Raw genomic sequence first — 24,039 nt, 5'->3', positions numbered from 1 at the left:
AGTGCCTGACAGATGACCAGATATTGAAGCACCATGGAAAATCTTCAGTGTTGCTGGCCACAGATGAGCCAAAGAGTATTCTACAGCAACGGGCCCTTACCTAGCTTGTATGTATCACGAGTCTCTCACCCAGTGCAAAGTCCCATGCGACTGCAAAAAAGTGCAGGTGACTCCTGTATATAAGGAGGTCAAAAGAATAGGCCTGCAAAATTACAGACCAATATCTCCAACATCGGTTTGCTGCAGAATCCTTGAACATATTCTCAGCTTCAATATAATAGATTTTCTTGAGACTGAGAAGCTTATGTCCATGAATCAGCATGCTTTTAGAAAGTATCACTTGTGCAAAACTTAGCTCGCCCTTTTGTCACATGATTTACTGCAAACTATGAATAAAGGGCAACAAGCAGATTCCTTATTTTTTGGTTTCCAGAAAATGTTTGACATGGTGCCTCATTGCAGGCTGTTAAAGGTACAAGCGCATGGAATAGGTTCACAGATATGTGAATGCCTCAAAGACTTCTTAAGCTATAGAACCCAGTATGTTGTCCTCAAGGGTGAGTGTTCGTTAGAGGCAAGGTTATTGTCAGGAGTGTCCCATGGAAGTGTGGCAGGACTGCTATGCTTCTCTACACTGATCAGCCAGAACATTATGACCACCTACCTAATAGCCAGTATGTCCACCTTGGTATAGATAACAGTGGCAACACGTTGTGGCATGGAAGCAACGAGGCCTTGGTAGGTAGCTGGAGGGAGTTAGCATCAAGTCTGTACACATAAGTCACCTAATTCCCGTAAATTCCGGGTAAGGGGGTGATGAGCTCTCATGCCACATTCATCACATCCCAGGCATGTTCGACTGAGTTCGGATATGGTGACTCGGGGAGCCAGCATATCAACTGGAACTCGCCACTGCGTTCCTCAAACCACACCATCACATTCCTGGCCTTGAGACATGGTGCATTATCTTAGTTAAAAATGCCACTGTTGTCGGGAAACATGATCATCTGCAACCAATGTGCGGTACTTTTCGACCATCACAGTGCCTTGCACGAGCTTCACTGAACTTATGGATGTTCACATGAATGTTCCACAGAGCATAACGGAGCCACTGGCAGCTTGTCTCCATCCCACAGTACAGGTTTCAACAAGCTGTTCCCCAGGAAAACAGGAAGATTGGGTTTAATGACCCGTTGACACTGAGATCATTAGAGATGGGGCACAAGCTCAGATTGTGTTAAGGATGGCGAAGGAAATCGGTCGTGCCATTTCAAAGGAACCATCCCAGCATTTGCCGGGAGCAATTTAGGGAAATCATGGAACACCTAAATCAGAAAGGTTTAGACCGTGTCCTCCCGAATGTGAGTCCAACCACTACGCCACCTCGCTAGGTTGTTCCCCTGGGAGATTACGGATTCACACCCTCCTATCAGCATGATGAAGAGGGTATTGGGATTCATCAAACCATGCAATGCTCTGCCACTGCGCCAACATCCAGTGCCGATGGTCACATGCCTATTTCAAATGTAGTTGCCGACACCGTGGCTTTAACACTGGCACATGCGTGGGTCACCAGCTGTAGAGGCGCATCGTTAGAAGTGTTCAGTGCACTGTGTGTTCAGACATACACTTGCACTCTGCCCAGCATTAATGTCTGATGTTAGTTTCACCACAGTTTGCTGCCTGTCCTATTTTACCAGTCTGCCCAGTCTATGACATTCAACATCTGTAATGAGGTGTGGCCCTCCAGTCTCACAACATCTGGACAAGGTTTCACCTTTGTTAAGTTACATGTTGAAGACACTCAGTACAGCACTCCTCTAACTCATGACAAGTCATTCAGTTTCCGAAATGCTCAAGCTAAGATTCCAGGTCATCACAAACTGCCCTCGGTCAAACTCAGACAGGCTATGCCTCCCCCGTTCTAGACACAGAAAACAAGCTCACTGATTATACATGCACTGTGCATGTGTCTGACTAGCAGTCATTCCTCATCAGGTGACACTGCTATCACGTGGATGGGTTTATATCGATAACAGCTGTCATCGTTTTCTTGCTGATCACTGTATATATATAAATGACTTGGTGGACAGAGTGGGCAGCAGTCTGCGATTATGTGCCGATGTTAGTGTGGTGTACAGTACATTGTCGAAGTTGACTGACTGTAGATAAAAGATGACTTAGACAAAACTTCTAGTTGGTGTGATGAATGGCAGCAAGCTCTAAAATACAGAAAAATGTAAATTAATATGGATAAGTAAGAAAAATAAATTCATAATGTTTGGATATAGCATTAGTAGTGTCAAGGCTTAAACAATCATGTCATTTAAATATCTGGGTGTAATGGTGCAAAGCAATATGAAATGGAAGGAGCATGTGAGGACTGTGGCAGGAAATGCGAATGGCAAACTTTGGTTTATTGGTAGAATTTTATGAAAGTGTGGTTCATCTGTAAAGGAGGCCGCATATAGGACACTGGTGTGAGTTACTCTTGAATACGGCTTGGGTTTTTGTGACCTATACCGACTGAACAAAAGCAAGACATCAAAGCAATTCAGAGGGGGACTGGTAGACTTGTTACTAGTAGATTCAAAAAACACACGTGTTACGGAGATGCTTTGGGAACTCAAGTGGGAATCCCTGGTGGGAAGGCAACATTCTTTTTGAGGAACACTATTGAGAAGATTTAGAAAACTGGCATTAGAAGCTGACTACAGAACAATTCTGCCACTTCCAACATACATTGTCCGTAAGGACCACGAAGATAAGACATGAGAAATTAGGGTTCACATGGAGGCATTACAGGCAGTCGTTTTTCCCTCGTTCTATTTACGAATGGGACAGGAAAGGAAACGACTAGTAGTAGTAAGGGGTACTCCCCACCATGCATTGTATGTTGGACTAATGGAGTATCAATGTACATGCAGACTGAATGACAAGCAACCACTTTTGCCCCATTTATTTATTTACATGTCAAGTTCCATAGGACCAAATTGGGGAGCAAATCTCCAAGATAATGGAACATGTCAATACATGAAATTACAACGTAAAATTACTAACAGATAAAAATAAAATGTTTACGAACCCAAAAAAGTCAAGCCATAAGTTTAAGTAAACACAATCATCAATACAACAGGAATCAGCTTAATTTTTCAAGGAACTCCTTGGCAGAATAGAAGGAGTGACCATGAGGAAACTCTTCAGTTTCGTTTAGAAAGTGTGTGGATTACTGCTAAGATTTTTGAATTCTTGTGGTAGCTTATTGACAATGGATGCAGCAAAATACTGCACATCTTTCTGCACAAGAGTTAAGGAAGTCTGATCCAAATGCAGGTTTGATTTCTACCGACTATTATCTGAGTGAAAGCTGCTTGTTTTTGGAAATAAGCTGATACTGTTAACAAAAAATGACAGTACAGAATATATATATTGAGAGGCCAATGTCAAATTACCTAGACTAGTGAAGCGGGCTCAACAAGAAGTTTGCGAACTTACACCACTTATTGCCTGAACTGCCCATTTCTGAGCCAAAAATATTCTTTTAGAATGGGAAGAGTTACCCCAAAATATAATACCATACGACATAAGCGAATGAAAACAAGCGAAGTAGACTAATTTTCATGTCGAATTACGCTTACTTCAGGTACCGTTTGGATAGTAAAAATGGCAGGATTAAGCCTTTGAAAAAGATCCTGAAAGTGGGCTTTCCACGACAGTTTACTATCTATCTGAACGCCTAGAAATTTGAAATGTCCAGTTTCACTAATCACATGCCCATAAAACGTTGGGTTTTGTTGAATTGTGTGTTAGAATCTGTAAAAACTGAGTCATACTGTGATTTAGCATAGTTTAGTTTCTACAAGCCATGAACTTATATCATGAACTGCACTATTTGAAACCGAGCCAATGTTGCACACAACATCCTTTACTACCAAGCTAGTGTCATCAGCAAACATAAATATTTTAGAGTTACCCGCAATACTAAAGGAGGGCATATCATTTATATAAATAAGGAACAGGAGTGGCACCAACACTGTTCCCTGGGCACCCCCCGCCCCCCATTTGACTGTACCCCACTCAGACCCAATATCACAGCCGTTCTCAACACTGTGAATAATGACTTTTTGCTGTCTGCTGCTAAAGTAAGAGGTGAACCAATTGTGAGTTACTCCCCGTATTCTGTAATGCTCCAACTTCTGTAGCAATATTTTATGATCAACAAAATCAAACACCTTAGTTAAATCAAGAAACATGCCTAGCGTTTGAAACCTTTTGTTTAACCCATCCAGTGCCTCACAGAGAAAAGAGAATATAGCATTTTCAGTTGTTAAATGACTTTTAAAGCCGAACTGTACATTTGATAGCAATTCATGTGATATAAAATGATCAACTATCCTTACATACACAGCCTTTTCAATAACTTTAGCAAACACTAATGGCATAGAAATAGGTCTAAAATAGTCTACATTATCCCTTCCTCCCTTTTTATAAAGCAGCTCCACTACTGAGTACTTCAACTGTTCAAGAAACTGACCATTCCTAAAAGAAAAATTACAAATATGGCTAAATACAGGGCTAACATGTGCAGCACAGTACTTTAATATACATGTGCAGCACAGTACTTTAATATTCTGCTAGCCACCCGGGCTCAGATGGATAGAGCGTCTGCCATGTAAGCAGGAGATCCCGGGTTCGAGTCCCGGTCGGGGCACACATTTTCAACATGTCCCCAATGAAGTGTATCAATGCCTGCTTGCAGCTAGGGTGTCTATTTAATTATCATTTCATTTCTAGCAAAGCTGCATGGTCATCCACGGTAACTGTTCTTTCGGGAACAGATACTACCGTCATATATATAGTTTAAAAAATATGGGTTCCCGGCCTTTGACCTTCTTGTGCGAACACACACGCTATGCCCGAACTCGTACGGGACTTGGTAGATTAATCTGCCACGAGTAATGAGTATGATGGGCAAACATCTATTAGGCGCACTACGAATGTAGTGTTGTGGACATGTTGGGAATGTGGATCTCACGGGGAGCGTGCAAGGGATAAGTCCCTGCAGACGCACTATCCTCTGTGCCCGCGGTGGCTCAGATGGATAGAGCGTCTGCCATGTAAGCAGGAGATCCCGGGTTCGAGTCCCGGTCGGGGCACACATTTTCAACATGTCCCCAATGAAGTGTATCAACGCCTGCTTGCAGCTAGGGTGTCTATTTAATTATCATTTCATTTCTAGCAAAGCTGCATGGTCATCCACGGTAACTGTTCTTTCGGGAACAGATACTACCGTCATATATATAGTGACTTTATATCGTTAACCTTGTGCTGCTGACCAGACACTTCCTTCACAACTGACCATATGGTTTTAATTTTATCCTGTGAATTAGCTATTCTATTTGCGTGCCACATACTCTTTGCCTTCCTAATAACATTTTAAGCACCTTACAGTACTGTCTGTAATGTGCTACTCTAGCTTGATTGTGACAACGTCTTGTTGTTGTGGTCTTCAGTCCTGAGACTGGTTTGATGCAGCTCTCCATGCTACTCTATCCTGTGCAAGCTTCTTGATCTCCCAGTACCTACTGCAGCCTACATCCTTCTGAATCTGCTTAGTGTATTCATCTCTTGGTCTCCCTCTTCGATTTTTACCCTCCACGCACGTCTTACATTTTGATATAATGCCTGCTTTGTTCTACATGATATCCTTATCCCACTAGTGAGTCACCCAGGCTGTCTTTTACTACTAGTACCTCGTCCAGAGCGTTCTAATAGGAAGCAACTCTCAAAACGCATGAGAAATGTGTTAAGGAAATCATTATATTACTCATCTATGTTATCGGCACTATGAACATCCTGCAACTCTTGTTCCTTGACGAGGTTTAAAAAACTCTCTATTGCCATTGGAGTAATGTTCCTACATAATTTGTAATTATGTGTGACATTTGTTTGAGTACAAAAGCCTTTTAGTGTTGAAATTTGTGCATCATGGTCTGAAATACCATTCACCCTTTTACTAACAGAATGCCCATCTAGTAATTGGATCATAGTTCCCAGTAAACAATGTCCCATTTATTAAATGGAATTCTCCTTTGGCCAGTTCCTCTTCTTCAAGGCTTTGCAGTGCTGTATCTTCCCTCTGTCATTTAGTGCAGCAATGACTATGATTTCACCCATGCTACTGCATTCTGCTGAGGAATTCCTTGAAACATAGCCGGCATTCTTTCGGTATTTGTGTCCGCTTTTGTACACCATTGTGACATTGTATGCATGAAGCCTCTATGACCATCTCGCTTGTCAACCCAACGGATCTTTCAGGTTAGTCAGTCAGCACAGAGAATGATGGTCCACCACAAAAGTAAATGGTTTGGCATCTAAATAAGGGTAGAACTTGCTCAAGCAACTGCAAGGCACTCTTTCTCAGTTGTCGAGTAGCTCATCTTGGACTTGAACAGCACTCAGGAAGTACTAGAACTGCACCTATCGCATAAGCGGTAGCATCGGTATGAAGCTCTGTCTCGGCATTTTTGTCACACAATGGTAGGACTGAAGAAATAATTAGCACCTCCATTAAGCCATGAATGTGTGGAGGAGTCTGAAAATCTCTGACTGCTCTTATTTATTCTGGATTAGGACAGAATCCATTACCATTAACTAAATGCCACAAGACTTTTATTTCTAGGGTGACGAAGATGAACTTTCTCAGGTTCAGGCAGATGCCTGCAGTCTGAATACTCTTCAACACAGTTATTACAGGGCTTAGAAGTTCTTCCAATGTTTTTTAAGAACTAACAGTTTCCTTCAGATAGCAAAGACTTACTGCCCATTTAAGGTGTCAAAACAGGTTGTTCATCGGATGTTAGAAGGTGGCTGGAGTGTTACACAGTCCAAACAGCATACCTTTAAACTCAAAGGCTATCATGTGTTATGAAAGCAGTCCTTTCCTAATCAGCCTGGTCAATCTTGATTTGTCAGTAGCCTGTCAACACGCCTGAAGCTGAGAAATAATTTGCTCCTTTTGAGCAATCTAGGGTATCATCATTGTGTGGCAATAAGTAGACACGTTTTTCGTGACTTTACTATAAAGTGTCAATCCATTACTGAAGATTTTTTTTAATTTCACTAGCAAAAAATTTGTATAAGGTATTAATCTTCTATACCATCTTGTTTCTCATTTATTCATCTCCGTAACAGAATTTTTTTGAATGTTCATAGGAAATAGGTGAGCTGAATTATTGTCTTATAAATGAGAATAATATTTATGTCTGAATTATGCCAGAAAGACTTTTTACACAAGTGTCATATATATATATATATATATATATATATATATATATATATATATTTTCTATGTAACTAAAGAAATATAATTTTCATATATATATATATATATATTATATATTATATATATATATTATATATATATATATATATTATATATAATTTTTCCCACGTGGAATGTTTCTTTCCATTATATATATATATATATATATATATATATATATATATATAAATGAAAATTATATTTCTTTAGTTGCATAGAAAATACAGCAAAAACATTTGTCCATTATAATGATTCCTGGTATTTTAATTTAACACTAACTGTCACTTAGTTAGTTGTGGAACTGCACTACAGCAATGGATAATAGCTACAGTGTGTTGCAGTGCAACCTCATCCATGATATGGTGATGGGCTTCATTCCACAGGTTGGCTATAATCATCTGCAATTGGCTGGCACGAACAGAACAGTTGTGATTGTTGACTCTGAACACTTGTCTTCTTTCTCTGCAGTAGCATACCAAGCATCTAGGGCATGCACAGAGGAAAAAATCACTGTGCTGACCTCCTTCCTCTGAATGTCTGTTCCTCTGAGCAGTACTTTACTTGGTGGAGAAGTTGGTTGTAAATGCAGTGGTCAGATATAGGGTTGTAGCTTGATAGCTGTGTTTTAAGTCCCAGTTGGCTGAATTCATTCTTCATGGCATATTTGACTGGTGGTGGAGATACAGCGTTCAAGATCGATAAACTTCTTCTTCAACATTCTGTATTATCTCCTGATGTATGGGGTCAACATTTCTGGCTCCCATAAACTGCTGTATCTTACTCTTACTACGTGGTGTACGAGAGGGGTCATGATGATCTTCCAGAACTGCCTAAGTGACTACATTTGGGAGTCAGTCACACTCTTTTGTCTTATTCTTTTCTGCTGCATTTCTTCAATGTGCTGGCGTCAGCTGACGAATTACTCTGTTGTCATTTCCCCATGATGTTGGGCGCTGTTTTTCCAATTGTTCTTCCACAAAATGGACTTGCTGCCAATTGCCACCAATATTTTCTTCAGTTCAGTCTCTAATTTGTCGCAAACCACTGCTGTGCTGTGCTATCCAAGTAAGTGTCTCTAGAAAACAGTGATGCTTGGGGCAGCCGACTTATTGCTGTTTCGGAATCCTTTGGTCTCCTGAATAAGCGGAGAAAAGGTGTATTGCTTGTACTCCGTTTCCTGTCCATGTAGGTGATGGCTTTTTTACATTCCCTATTTGAAGCCACAGCAACACAGATGTTTTGAAGTAACTGGCATCTGCACCAAACAATGTCACATTGTAACCACACTAAAGTCCAAATACAAAAGCAGGATCACCAATGAATGCAACACATAGCACTGGAAGTATATTCTTTACATGTAACACCAAACAGACAGAACAGAACAACTACCTCCTGAAAGAAGGATTGAGCTATTTATACAAGCACTGAATATTCCAGAATATTCAAAAACAAAAATTACAAGAACCTTCTATAGATGACATATACAAACTAAGAAATAATTACCAGTGATCAGATTTGAACTGGCAACTTACACCATGCCAACTTGAGATGTTAACTGCAACTCCATATCGCATGCAGCACAATATATATATATATATATATATATATTTTTTTTCCACGTGGGAAAAATTATATATAAAAACAAAGATGAGGTGACTTACCGAACAAAAGCGCTGGCAGGTCGATAGACACACAAACAAACACAAACATACACACAAAATTCAAGCTTTCGCAACAAACTGTTGCCTCATCAGGTAAGAGGGAAGGAGAGGGGAAGACGAAAGGAAGTGGGTTTTAAAGGAGAGAGTAAGGAGTCATTCCAATCCCGGGAGCGGAAAGACTTACCTTAGGGGGAAAAAGGACAGGTATACACTCGCACACACGCACATATCCATCCACACATACAGACACAAGCAGACATATTTAAAGACAAAGAGTTTGGGCAGAGATGTCAGTCGAGGCAGAAGTGTAGAGGCAAAGAAGTTGTTGAAAGACAGGTGAGGTATGAGTGGCGGCAACTTGAAATTAGCGGAGATTGAGGCCTGGCGGATGACGAGAAGAGAGGATATACTGAAGGGGAAGTTCCCATCTCCGGAGTTCGGATAGGTTGGTGTTGGTGGGAAGTATCCAGATAACCCGGACGGTGTAACACTGTGCCAAGATGTGCTGGCTGTGCACCAAGGCATGTTTAGCCACAGGGTGATCCTCATTACCAACAAACACTGTCTGCCTGTGTCCATTCATGCGAATGGACAGTTTGTTGCTGGTCATTCCCACATAGAATGCATCACAGTGTAGGCAGGTCAGTTGGTAAATCACGTGGGTGCTTTCACACGTGGCTCTGCCTCTGATCGTGTACACCTTCCATGCCACGTCCTTATACACAAATATTCCGCACGTCCAGGGCCTCGCTGCGATGGAGCATTTCCTTCCACGCCGATCACCTGCCACCCTACCTAAAACCTCTTTCCTCATCACCTTAGCCAGCTTCATCCTGACCCACAACTTCTTCACTTTTGAGGGCCAGACATACCAACAATTAAAGGGAACAGCCATGGGCACCAGGATGGCCCCCTCGTACGCCAACCTATTCATGGGTCGCTTAGAGGAAGCCTTCTTGGTTACCCAAGTCTGCCAACCCAAAGTTTGGTACAGATTTATTGATGACATCTTCATGATCTGGACTCACAGTGAAGAAGAACTCCAGAATTTCCTCTCCAACCTCAACTCCTTTGGTTCCATCAGTTTCACCTGGTCCTACTCCAAATCCCATGCCACTTTCCTTGACGTTGACCTCCACCTGTCCAATGGCCAACTTCACACGTCCGTCCACATCAAACCCACCAACAAGCAACAGTACATCCATTATGACAGCTGCCACCCATTCCACATCAAACGGTCCCTTCCCTACAGCCTAGGTCTTCGTGGCAAACGAATCTGCTCCAGTCCGGAATCCCTGAATCATTACACCAACAACCTGAAAACAGCTTTCGCATCCCGCAACTACCCTCCCGACCTGGTACAGAAGCAAATAACCAGAGCCACTTCCTCGTCCCCTCAAACCCAGAATCCCCCACAGAAGAACCACAAAAGTGCCCCACTTGTGACAGGATACTTTCCGGGACTGGACCAGACTCTGAATGTGGCTCTCCAGCAGGGATACGACTTCCTCAAATCCTGCCCTGAAATGAGATCCATCCTTCATGAAATCCTCCCCACTCCGCCAAGAGTGTCTTTCCGCCGTCCACCTAACCTTCGTAACCTGTTAGTTCATCCCTATGAAATCCCCAAACCACCTTCCCTACCCTCTGGCTCCTATCCTTGTAACCGCCCCCGATGCAAAACCTGTCCCATGCACCCTCCCACCACCACCTACTCCAGTCCTGTAACCCGGAAGGTGTACACGATCAGAGGCAGAGCCACGTGTGAAAGCACCCACGTGATTTACCAACTGACCTGCCTACACTGCGATGCATTCTATGTGGGAATGACCAGCAACAAACTGTCCATTCGCATGAATGGACACAGGCAGACAGTGTTTGTTGGTAATGAGGATCACCCTGTGGCTAAACATGCCTTGGTGCACAGCCAGCACATCTTGGCACAGTGTTACACCGTCCGGGTTATCTGGATACTTCCCACCAACACCAACCTATCCGAACTCCGGAGATGGGAACTTTCCCTTCAGTATATCCTCTCTTCTCGTCATCCGCCAGGCCTCAATCTCCGCTAATTTCAAGTTGCCGCCACTCATACCTCACCTGTCTTTCAACAACTTCTTTGCCTCTACACTTCTGCCTCGACTGACATCTCTGCCCAAACTCTTTGTCTTTAAATATGTCTGCTTGTGTCTGTATGTGTGGATGGATATGTGCGTGTGTGCGAGTGTATACCTGTCCTTTTTTCCCCCTAAGGTAAGTCTTTCCGCTCCCGGGATTGGAATGACTCCTTACCCTCTCCTTTAAAACCCACTTCCTTTCGTCTTCCCCTCTCCTTCCCTCTTTCCTGATGAGGCAACAGTTTGTTGCGAAAGCTTGAATTTTGTGTGTATGTTTGTGTTTGTTTGTGTGTCTATCGACCTGCCAGCGCTTTTGTTCGGTATATATATATATATATGATGTGACTTACCAAACGAAAGCGCTGGCACGTCGATAGACACACAAACAAACACAAACATACACACAAAATTCAAGCTTTCGCAACAAACGGTTGCTTCATCAGGAAAGAGGGAAGGAGAGGGAAAGACGAAAGGATGTGGGTTTTAAGGGAGAGGGTAAGGAGTCATTCCAATCCCGGGAGTGGAAAGACTTACCTTAGGAGGAAAAAAGGACAGGTATACACTCGCAAACACACACATATCCATCCGCACATACACAGACACAAGCAGACATTTGTAAAGGCAAAGAGTTTGGGCCAAACATCCTTTCGTCTTTCCCTCTCCTTCCCTCTTTCCTGATGAAGCAACCATTGGTTGCGAAAGCTAGAATTTTGTGTGTATGTTTGTGTGTCTATCAACCTGCCAGTGCTTTCGTTCGGTAAGTCACATCTTCTTTGTTTAAAAATTCCATATGCAGGCTTTCGGATCTGGTGGCTCCTTCTTCCACCAGAAGGACTGAGGGGGACAGACGGGCAGTGAAGGAAAAGGACTGGAGATGTTTATGAAAAGGGGCAGAGTTCAGAAAAGTCACCCAGAACCCCGCGTCAGGGGAGACTGACCCTCCTCCCCCTGTCTTCCTAAACCTTTCCTGGTCTTTTCCTTCAGCCCCCCCTCTTTCCCCTTCAACCCTTCCTGCCCGAAGATGAAGCGACCAGCTCTGAAAGCTTGCGCACATGAAACCTTTTTTTATATGTATGTTCTCCAGCCACTGCTTGGTGAGTAGATCATTTAACCATCCAGTTACATTACGTTGTAAAAAATTGATTGTCTTCATAGTTATAATATAAATGGATAGATAAAAATCTACTCAGCAAATGGCAGCACAAGAAAACACAGATAAAGGATATGAAAACGTTTAAGCTTTCAGACCCAGTCGCTCCTCCTTTTGGCAGAAGCTTTGAAGGGAAAGGAAGATGGATGAAGGAAAGCAACTGGCGAGGTTCAGGAAATGGGGAGAGAGATGGCAAAGTCACTGGAACCCCTGGTCACGGGAGACTTAGCGGACAGAATGAGAAGGAAAGCTACTTAAGAAGAGGTAATGAGTGGGGAAAAAGAGGCAAGCGATTCTTACAAGAAAACTAGAATATATGATAGGAAACAATTACAAGAATAAATCGAAATTGGGTAAGTCCTCTACCCAATTATTACATTTTCATACTGCATTCGAGAAGCAACTAAGATACCCAAGTAAGTAACTCCAAATTTTTGAATACAGTAATAGAGAAGAGAAAATCATTGATCATGAGGCTGTTATAGCATCAATAACTGTAGGTGGACATTAAGAAAGACTGTAGGATATTTTTACTTATAATTTGCAACAGGATACAGACTGCAGATTATCATCATACAACCAGATTAGTATCTGATGCGAAGAAAGTACAAATAGGTGTACCTCAGGGTAGTGTGTTAGGTTCCCTTCTGTTCCTTATTTATACACATGACATACACACCTCAGAAACTGCAGCAAAGATCATGTTGTCTGAAGATAAAATAGTTTAATGGTGACTGCTGTTGAGGAATTTCTGTCCACTACAACTGATCAAGTCTCCAAGTCCTTGCATTCATAGTTCAACACCAATAGGTAACCCTTAACGTGAAGAAAATGAACTACAAGCAATTAGAGAAGACGAATCAAAACCAAGCTCTACATCTTGTACTGGATGGAAAGTGTTAGAAAATGTACAAAGCACAAAACTTTTATGAATATGTTTTGAGCAACACTTAAACTTGAAAAACCATGCAATTAATCTCTCCCAGAAGCTCAGTTCTACTTGTTTTGCTCTGAGAATTATTTGTAAAGTTTGCTCCATAGATGGTGCTAGAATGGCTTATTTTAGCTATTTCAAATCTCTTGCACCTTATGGAGCAGTGTTCTGGGGTAAAATTAATAGTTGATTAAATGAAATTTTTACATGACATAAGAGGGCTATTCGAATCTTGTCACATAGCTTGGCTAAGGCGCATTGCATGTCACTATTTAAAAAGTTGTGTTGGCTTACTGTTCCCTCCTTGTACACGTATGATGTGTGTTGATGATGAGAGCTGGACTTGGTGTCCTGCTAACCAACTCTGATTACCACAGTTACAATACTGACAACCCACACTTGTCCACATATAAGAAGTTAGAACAACCTGCACTCAAAGGTGCGTGAGCCAATTTAGTCCCAGTCTTTGTAATGCACTGCTGACATATACAGATTGGTTGGAGATGGAAACAGCTTTTAGATCAGGGTTAAAATCAATTCTTATTGAAAAGTGTTTTTACAAAGTAAATGCATATGTTAGTTTATAAGATTACTATGCCCTCATTCATTAGTGGGTTCTTTGATTCTGTTAACTGATGCACCATTGGTGCTGTATTTGTCTTTGCAAAGAATGTTTCTGTTTCCTCTGTTTCAGATGCAGTGTGACACACCTCTGATGAGAAAGGATCTGGTGATAACCTAATTATGATGGCTACAGTATCGGCAGGTTTTTTGTGAGCTCATGCACTACACCCTTTAGCAGTGCTATGTAATGTACCCTTGTGTTTTATTTTTTGAGGGGTACCTATATCACAGATTGACTAATTGTGCATTTTGTACTTTTCTGCAGTGTTATGCAACTCGTTCATGTGTTTTCACTTTTTTAGTGGTGTTTTTATTTTCAAAATTCCTTGCTCAATTATTTACTTATTCTGCATGTTGCACCCACAATGATGAATTCTGTGGTGCCCCTTCCAGTCATGTACTGAGAGACGGTTACTCGAGTCTTAATGCACTGCACTCGCATTCAGGAGGACTGGGGTTTGTTCCCCATCCAGCCAGCCTGACTTGGGTTTCCCATGGCTTCCCCTAGTCACCAAGTTGAATGTTGCGATGGTTACTTTGATTAAGCCATGGTTGAATTCCTGCCCTATCCTCACCTTATCCTATCCTATTTCGTTAATGTTTTTATTTATATATATTTTCTGGGCACTTCAGACACGTCCAATAGTACTGTACAAAATAATCTATGGATGCATAAATACATAAATATAAATAATAAATCAGAGCAGTCAACATCAAAAATTCACCTTTAGCGTTGGAGATGAGGACAACAGTACAGAACACATTTCAGACATGTATGTGTCGAGCACAGTTTTTAGGGATGGATAAGTACCAAGATCGTTCAAAAACCACATTAAAAAGTTCGCAGATGTAAGTGCTGGAAAATGCCTCCTTGACAAACAAAAGTGAAAGAAGCCAATATCAGTGTAAGGGGAGCAGCAACAGACGTATTCATTAAATTCAAAAGTAAAGTTTTGTTCTTATTTAAAGTCAATAAACAGATTAAAATCACCAATTCAGTTACTGTAGTTAGTAAATGGTCAGACACCAAAAGGAAAGCTTACTGGCAGAGGGTCAAAACTTTGAATCTGGACTTCACTGTGAAAAAGTCTAACATTGTTCCTCCTTTCAATCGTCACACAATCACTAAAATTGCAGATACTGAGGTAAGTGACAACTGAATATAAAATCAAGTGAAATCATTCAACAGAGGAAAGGCATCTGGACCAGATGAAATTCTATGTAGATTATGTTTAAGAACTTGCTCCCCTTCTAATAACAACTTGTCGTAGATTGTTGGAGCAAAGATTGGAAAGATCTCTATTTTCACAAAGAGTCATTCAATAGATCCACATTATAGGACTATATCACTAAAATCAATTTGTTGTAGCAATAGAGAACATACATTACGCTTCATATTATGACCCCCCTGGAGAAATAAAATACCAATAAACATGGGTTCAGTAAACAGAGATGATATTAACTTAACCTCTCTCTGTTTGTCCATGGGATTCAAAGCACTACAGGCAATGTTGTCCAAGTTCATGTTGTTTTCCTGGACTTCTAAAAGTAGTAGTAGTAGTCGTCGTCGTCGTCGTCATCGTCATCATCATCATCTTGTGTATAGGAATTACCCACATGCATTTTCTGTCTTCACAAAGTTTATGGCCACCATTTCCTTAAACAACCTGCGTGTCTTCTTTCTTTTGGAATGCAGTTCACGATTTTCTTGGGTAATCTTTCACTCTATCCACATATTGTTTCCATTATCTCTGTATTCAGTTATCTGCTCATGTACATTCAGCTCATTTTAAACAACCCTATTATATATTAATGGATAGATAGTGACTTACCATAAAGATAACACACAAAGTTGCAGACAGGCACAATTAAAAGGCCCTCACACATAAGCTTTTGGCCACAACATTCACCAGAAAAAGAAAGAGAACTGAAGACTACTTATTCTCACAAGAAGCACACATGACCTCCAATATCATACACCAGTTGTACTCCAATCATTGCACAGCTTTTTATATTGGTATGACTACTAACCGGTTGTCCACCAGGATGAATGACCACCAACAAACTGTGGTCAAGAGCAAAGTTGATCACCATGTGGCACAACACGCAGCTGAACCATAACATGCTTGATTTTAACAGCTGCTTCACTACTTGAGCGATATGGATTATTCCCTCCAAACTGAACTGCAAAGATGGGACTTATTTTTACAGCACATTCTCCATTCCCCTAAATATCCCGGCTTCAACCTACAGTAACATACTCTCCCCATACCTTCCAACCCCTCTGTCCTATTACCTCCTCCTCTTTCTTGTCTCCCACCCTCTTTGTGTGCCGCCCTCTGCTAACACACTTGCCCATATTTCCCTGCTTCTCTCCTCTTTTGGTCCATTTTCCCCACCACTCCGCCCCACAACCTCCCGACATTTTGTCTGTTGGCAATCTAGTCCCTGCACACACTGCCAGAAATCGTTCCTCTCTCTCTCTCTCTCCCCACCTGTACGTTGGTATCCCTTCCCCGGCACCTGTAGACTGCTGCTTGTATTCCACATGACGGTTGCGTTCTAGTCCGAGCTGCCGCACATGGTGGTTGAGTGTGTGGGGGGCTTGTTCATGTGAATGACTGGTATATGTTTCTCATTATTTTTCTATTTCTGATGAAGGCTGTGGCTGAAAGCTTGTGTGTACATGTCAATTGTGCCTGTTTGCAACTTGGAATGTCTTTACAATAAATAGCAAACTATCTTTTCCTACATTGTTGATATTTCAACCAGGGTTTTCCACTGTCCCATTCCATATTAAACCTCTTCTTGTGCAGCTCTTTCCCCTCCTCAAGAATCTTATCACTGTTGCTGGTATTTTGCTGCCATCTTTCTGTTTGTTTATCCAACTCTCATTTGCACACAACAGTAATTGTACTGCTATAGTTTTATAAAATGTAATTTTTGTATCTTTTTAGGTTTGCAATCAAGTGTTCTGTTTATTGCCCACATATTGCTTGAAATTTGTGCAGCTTTTTACCCATATCGTCTTGCTATCTCAAGGGCCTAAATGTTAAATGTAATTTTAAGTAACTTCAGATGTACTCCAAAGGAGTATTATAAGACTGTTAACATTAACAATTTACACAGCCTGATAAAAGAAATGAAGCACACAGAAGGGGATGAGGACAAGAACTGAAACTTCATGGGTTGAGAAGGGGTGTGATGTAATTTCACAATTACAAAATCGAGTCAAATATATAAAGAATCTAGCCGTATACTTATCAGTATGACATTGCACGCCTTCTGTTCTGGATGTATGCTGTGATTCAGTTGGGGAAAGGTGTCATAAAGCTGTTATATCATCTCCTGAAGCAAGCTAGCTCATAACTGTTGTAACTAGTCTTTGGTATCCGGGATAACGGCATTGGAAAGCAGTTGTTGACTTGAGTTTATCTCACACATATTTTATTGGGGGACACATCTGGAGAGCTCATTGGCTACAAGGGAGAGACACATACCACATTTGCACAAGTGTTGTCCTACTGAAATAAGGTGCCCTGATACTGTCTCGTGAGCCGTAACACATGAGGATTCAGGACATCCATGACATGAAGTCATTCTCAATGGTTCCCCCTACCATGATGCCAGGAACAGGAATAATACCACTGTGCCCCTCAAAAGCACTGGAAGAATGGAACTTCTTCCAATGTCACCGACGCACTCGCTGGTAATGGCCACATGGGGCAGGGCACACTTGTGTTTCACCACTGAACACAATGTAACACCATTCATAAGCAGTCTATACTTCCATGTCATGGCACTATCCCAAACGCATAGTTTGTGTTATGTCATCTACAACCTAGCACGGGACAGTAAGTCCATACTCAAGCAGCTTCTAGTTTCCAATCAGATGTGCATGATGACACACAATGTTGCAGAGAACTCATTACTTGTTCTCCAATGACAGACACAGATGTCAAGGGTTTCTTCACGCAAAATACAGTGATCCTTCCTTAGGGTGATCAGATGTGGTTAACCAGAAATTTGATGAGGAATTGGCCTGCCCTCATGTTCCCATGTAGTCCAACATCAAGCCACTGTTACAGCCAAATGCCCCACAAATCTGGATATTTCATAGTTTGACCAAACAGCCAATGGAGACCCACAATGCGGTCATTTTCAATCTCTGTCTGAGGCTGATTACACTTTCTCACTATAAGTATGCATCATTTCCATGTCCTTCACAGCAGTCACTCAATGTTTGATGCTGTTCACATCCCTTATATACCCTTTCAAGTGTGGTAACAACACTAAATACAAACACTTGTGGCCTTTCTACCTGTAACAGAGAACTACAAGTCCAATCATTTACAAACTGTCTCACGATTTGAAGTTACATTGACATCCGACCATGTCTTCTGGATGCTTCACTTTTTTTGTCAGCCATCGTGCATAAATTATCTAGTGGGTAATGTAGGAAGCTCTGTTGTTATGTTTGTGAGTGATGCTACTGTGTACTCAAAAGTTGTGTCACTAGAAAAATGTAGTGTACTATACTGCAGAAAGACTTGCAGAGAATCAACAATTGGTGCTGCCCCTAAATAGTCGAGGAGAATGACTGCTGTTCAATTGCACTATTGGCAATAAACTATTGGAAACATTTAACAACTGTAAAATAGCTAGGTGCAACAGTCCTCAACCACCTAAAGTGGAACGACCCTATTGAAGTCATTGACTAAATGGGTGATGCACTCATTCAACTGATTCTTGAGTACTGCTTGTCAGTCCGAGGCAGTAAGCATATTTCACCATGGGCTCCCTCCGAAGGTGTGAAATATTATGGAGTTGCTTGTCAAAGTCCAGTGGCAGAAGGGACATGAGATGCCATGTGCATCAGCAGGATGGTTACTCAAACTTGGGGGGGAAAAAATCTTGAGAATTCTAGGTATGGGGAGCATGACGGTGCCATAAGAAGTCTCTGATAAATTAACGTAGAGTGGGGTGGGTGGAGCACTTTCGTTTCCTCTCAGTAGTTTAACTGCAGTTTATAAACATCAATAATTTATATGGAATACTATTCATATAATTAATACACTTTGAAATATCAAGTATTTTAAAATATGTGTTATATAAAACTTCGTAAAATAAAATTCTAATGCAAGATTAAAAACACAGAATTCCAAGAAATTTTATAAAATTCCCAAAATTCCCTGAGATTTCCGTGACTTTTCCACGTAAAACGTAGTTCCCTGAGAATTCCAGGTTTTCCAGATGAATTGTCACCCTGATCACAGAAAAGTTAACCATTAAATTTCTGAGAGCATGCATTTCAGAAGAGTCAGGCAACATCATAACACTTCCTCTCATACACAAGTAATGGAATGATCACAAAGAGAAAAATCAGATAAATTAGTAACTGACAGTTGTTCTTCCAAATTATTCTTATCAACTCAAACAAGAAAGAAGAGAAATGATACTGATACCATATGTAACCTCTGCCACACACTGCATGGTGGCTTGCAGGAAATACACATAGACATGCAACGAAAACCCTCAGAGCTGTACAACAAGTCAAGGTATACACCAACAAAAGACAAGTAAATCATAAAAACTTATTCAGTATACTGTATAAACAGTGAAGTATCAATATACAGATCATATTTGTGCTAATATCAATTAAATGTAGTCTAACCTAGTAAATTACCCCATTTCTTTGGAAAAAAATGTTGCTGCATCCTTAGTAATATTAGACAATAACTGATTATGATTTATTGGTAGTTGAATATTTACTTGATTACATTGGCACTTTCAAAGAATATGATTACCTACATCAGTAACAACAGAACAACCTTTACAATGAACACTGCTATTACTGCTATTTGCCATTATCTAACTGAATTTTTCAAGTCTTTACTCAAGGTAATCCAATAATTTTTAATGCACCTTTATAGTTTCCTTTTAAAATGGTAAGACTTCCCAAATTCTTGTTTTATGTTGGATGACAGCATGTTTAATATCTTTGTGCACGAATACACAGTAGTAAAGTGAACCCCACACAGGGAACCAAAGCCTTAAATTATTTTTGTGACTTTTAGCCTACTGGCAGATTAACTGAAGCCTTCAGTACTGCTTCACTAAACTAAAACTGTCAATTTTCAACATAAACTAGACCTCAAGCTGCAATACAGATCAGTATTTAAGAAGAATTAAGATTTTGTATTCACGTTTATTGGCTTCACCATCTTGCAACCAAACAGTCACCTTTCAACTTAACCTATAGCTTGTGCTACACTACAATCAATCTGTCAACACAACATACATTCTCAAAAAATAATATAGGGACAAAATATATTGTTAGCGTCCTGTTCCATTCCCGTACATGCATGTATGACATCACACACCACATCAGTACATCATGTGAGGAAGATAACATCTGGTATCAGTGCGTTCAGTTATACAATTCAGCTAAAACTTGATTTTATATCAGTAACAAAAACAATTAAGGTGTAGACGTGATGAGAAATAAGTCCAAGTAATATTAAAGTAGTTAAAAAGCGCTGTTTATAATGTGTGGCTATCTGCACAAAAATTTTAATGGTCACTTCTGCTGAGTCCTTTAAGTAAGGTATGTTGTCACAGAAAACAATCCCAATGAAAATATACAAAATATTTTTGTCAACACAGCGAGATATAGTTGTAAAATATGCTGTACGAGCGTCATTGTCGGCTACTAGCTACAGCTGGCGTTATACACCACATTAACTATTGTTGTTCCAAATATCTATAGCGTTCCTGTCAATGCATCTGAAAATGGTAATCAAAAGAGATAATGTGTTCTAACTGAAAAATATTACCTTTTTCACGCAAACTTACCCCCCTCCTTGCCATTGGTTATATTGCACAACAGCCATGGGTTTGCCTTTTAAGGCTGGATTTAATCGAGTTTCAACTTGACAGTAAAAACAATCCATATCAACTAAAACAACAATACGATCGCACATTTTAAAGATTTCCTCCGACGAATTTATATTCTTCTTTCCAAAAATCTAAACTTATCTTATTGATGGGCATTACATAACCGCAAAATATTCCATCTCAGAAACATAAATTCGCAATTAAATACGGTTTTTAGAAAAAAGAGAACACGACATGTAAATACATGACTCGTAATAAGGAAAATAGGTAGAGATCGGCATAAAAAAAATTGCTGCTAAACAAAACTACCCGCGCTTTGATAGCTTTAGCTTACAAAATGTCTAGTGTCAATAATCAGTCCAACCAACATGATAACATGACAACGTCTTTTGTCCGCTTGCTCGAATTCTTCTGCTTAAAACCCCGCAAAAGTAATTAACAATATTCAAGAGTTTTACTAAGTGTTTAACAGGACTGGCCGAAAGTTTTGTGTATTTTTTAATCTAGTGTTTGCAAAACATATCGGTGACTTTTGTTAGTTCTACGCAAAGATATTAGTTGTTGTAGTTCGTCAAAATATAAATAGTGTTCTACTGTTCTAGAATCTAGAAGTCTGTTGTCTTGATATTAAAGTGCTGAGTGTATAGCGTGAACTGTGTGAAGCAGACTTAATTTACTACTGCTGGGAAGTGATACAGCAGGGGTAATGGATACAAGTGAAAGCGGAGATGATTTGGGAAATAATTTCCTTGCCGTGGAAACTCAGAATTTCATGGTTCACGGCGAAGAACTGGACGGTGAATATTATGTATTCTAATGTATTAACGGTTCCTGTTTGTTAGATTAGTTATTTTCTCTAATAGTTAACAGCAAGTCTCGTAAAATATAAGTTGTGAAAATTTAATTATAGGTATTTTCATATGTTCGCTGGGTGTGTTTGTGAATACTGTTAAAGTCATCCGTATTCTTGTATCCATGAATTGTTTGTGTAACAGATTTCATATTCTAAAAGCAATCGACTACCATAAACAATCTGCATTTATGCTTTTGTTTGATTTGCTTGATATTAAATTGCCTTAAGTAAGTAACTGTGGATTCCAAAGTAGACGAAGCTCTTCTATTTGAAAGAAGTAGATATGTAGATTTTTTTTTTTTTTTTTCGTAAAGTGCAGCGCAGTAGAATGACTTAATTACGAAATATTATATAATTGCATTACTGATACGGATTAAAATCAAATATAGGAATGAATCCCTGTGAAGATACTCTTCAGTGGAGTGGAATTTTTCAACAAGTAATTTATTAAACTGCTCCATTCAACTCATAATAAATTTTGTTTCTGTAATCCTTACTGGGATTGTTGTAGGTCCAAATACTGAACCATGCTTTATATTACTTTCTGATAAAGAGAAATATCCTACGTATGTCAGAGACATACATAGGTGTACCGGTACAGTTAATGTTTCATATAGTTTTTGGCCAAAATTTGTCCTCTTCCAGTCCAGTTTTGTCACTTGATGGAGGTCTTCTGCAGCAGACTGTGGACACAATTGACACTGAAGCATGTGCTGGACAGTATAGAATTCTCCGCAGTCATAGTTAATATTGTTTTCTGTACTGTAGCTCCACCTTGGAAGATTAAAACTTTATCTACCCACTCCTGATCCTCAACTTATTCAAAGATTTCCAGGTCCTCCATTCCTTGTCGTGTCCTGGAGGCAATGTTTCTCAAACTGTTTTCCATTCAGAGGGAAGGGAAGTCTTATCCCTCTAAAGTTGCACCCCAGCATTTTCAACTCTGTTGCCAAGTATGTTTGATGTACTAAGGAAACTCTTCCTGGACTTCAGTCACTGTGAATGAGGTTTATGCCCATACACATGATGAGAGTTTGGGTTTGGTCCCGTATCTTTTGTTCTTTATTTGCCCCAATTTCTCTTCAAATGGGAGGTGCTACATTCCTGCCATGCAGTAAATCCATTAGACACTAGCAGATTTCAAACGACCTGTTGTAATTCTGCAGGTGTCATCGAGAGCTACATCTACCTGTTAACTGATGAAACATACTCAGTGGAGAAATAGGCTAATTCATGTGCAGATGTTTGGATGTTTTCAGGTTGTGTGCCCAACTGTGATCCAGGCAATTTTCTTAACAGATTGTTACTGGTGGAAACTTTCAACTTGTGATTCATGCTGTCTCCCTAGAAAGTAAGAGATCTGTCAAGTGTCACTCGTAGGTAATTTGAAATGTAGCAATGTTGTAACTCAACTCCTGACCATACTATGATCAACTTATAAGTAGCTTCCATGTTTCTCAGGTGAAAAGCACACACTTGAGGCTTTGAAATGTTTGGTTTAAGATGTGCTATAATATCTTGATAGATCTCGAAGGGCGTTCAAGAGGATGTTCTCCACTGATTCAAAGTCTGAGCGCTGAGTGGCAAGACAGAGGTCACCAGCATGCAGGAAACTGCTGTTGTTGGGGGCTGTAGTATGGTCATTTGTACACAGGTTGAATAGGATTGGAACACACACACTTCCTTTGGGAAGACTGTTTCTCTGTCTCCATTGACTGCACTGCCATTGAAAGGCACTGAAGAACCTGTGCTTTTGCAGAATTGCTGCTGTGAACTTCATTAGGCTAAAATCCATAGTCATATTGTATACCTTGCCTAGCACTAGCTGGTAGTTGACAGCGATATAGGCTGCTGATAAGTTGACAAATACTGCCCCTGTCATCTTAGGAGCTTCAGAACCATCTTCTGCGAACTGTGTAAGATTCAGCAGTTGTCCAGTGCAGCTTTTACCAGGATGAAATCTGGCTTGTTGAGGTAATAGCATGGAGTTGACTATAGCTAGGTGGTGATTAAAGAGTGTTATTTCCAGCTGTTTGTATAGATGACAAAATAATGAAATGGTCTAAAACTCTTTGGATTATTCCCTTCTGTACTAGGTGTCAGCAAAGCAATCACTTGGTTCTTCTGCCATATCTTCAGGATTTGACATTTGCTCACGGAAGTATTAGAGAGTTGCAGTATCCATTTCTTTGTTATTTTAAAGTGCTTAATTGCTTTGTTGGTATATCATCTAAGCCACCTCATTTTCCATTCTTACTTTGTTTAATAGCTTTATCTAATTCTTCCCTGCTGAATGATGAGGTAGGCAGATTGTTCTCTTTTCTTTGCAGTATTCTTTTTTGTGGGTTGTCATCCTGTTCAGCAATAACTGATGTACTATTTTATTGGCTGTAATGACAGTCTACAGCTGTTGTAGATGGATCATTACTTAAGTGTTTCGGGAGTCTCCGAGCTTTATGGCTGTCTCTTTTTCGATCCA

At 40.3% G+C, this 24,039-nt stretch overlaps 2 protein-coding genes and 1 non-coding gene across 4 annotated transcripts in view; 2 read left to right on the top strand and 1 right to left on the bottom strand.

Moving 5' to 3' along the window:
* LOC124613418 (DNA polymerase eta) overlaps nucleotides 1–21,040 on the bottom strand; it is a 194,202-nt gene extending 173,162 nt beyond the window's left edge. The window contains exon 1 of the mRNA XM_047142120.1: nucleotides 20,666–21,040. Within this exon, the coding sequence (XP_046998076.1) occupies nucleotides 20,666–20,793 (128 nt within the window). The 5' untranslated portion in view covers nucleotides 20,794–21,040. The remainder of the gene's footprint in view (nucleotides 1–20,665) is intronic.
* Trnat-ugu lies at nucleotides 5,082–5,156 on the top strand. Its single transcript has one exon. It is a non-coding gene; the product is annotated as a tRNA-Thr (tRNA).
* A 220-nt stretch (nucleotides 21,041–21,260) lies between the features above and the next one.
* The window catches only part of LOC124613894 (nuclear transcription factor Y subunit beta), a 93,875-nt gene continuing 91,096 nt past the window's right edge, over nucleotides 21,261–24,039 (top strand). The window contains exon 1 of one of the 2 annotated variants that reach the window (XM_047142636.1): nucleotides 21,261–21,504. In XM_047142636.1, the coding sequence (XP_046998592.1) occupies nucleotides 21,414–21,504 (91 nt within the window). In that variant the 5' untranslated portion in view covers nucleotides 21,261–21,413. The remainder of the gene's footprint in view (nucleotides 21,505–24,039) is intronic. The other variant, XM_047142637.1, reaches the window with a different exon arrangement.

This window comes from Schistocerca americana, chromosome 4 (assembly GCF_021461395.2).
Source record: "Schistocerca americana isolate TAMUIC-IGC-003095 chromosome 4, iqSchAmer2.1, whole genome shotgun sequence".
NCBI classification, from domain to species: Eukaryota; Metazoa; Arthropoda; class Insecta; order Orthoptera; family Acrididae; genus Schistocerca; species Schistocerca americana.
This window is presented reverse-complemented; position numbering and strand designations above follow the sequence as displayed.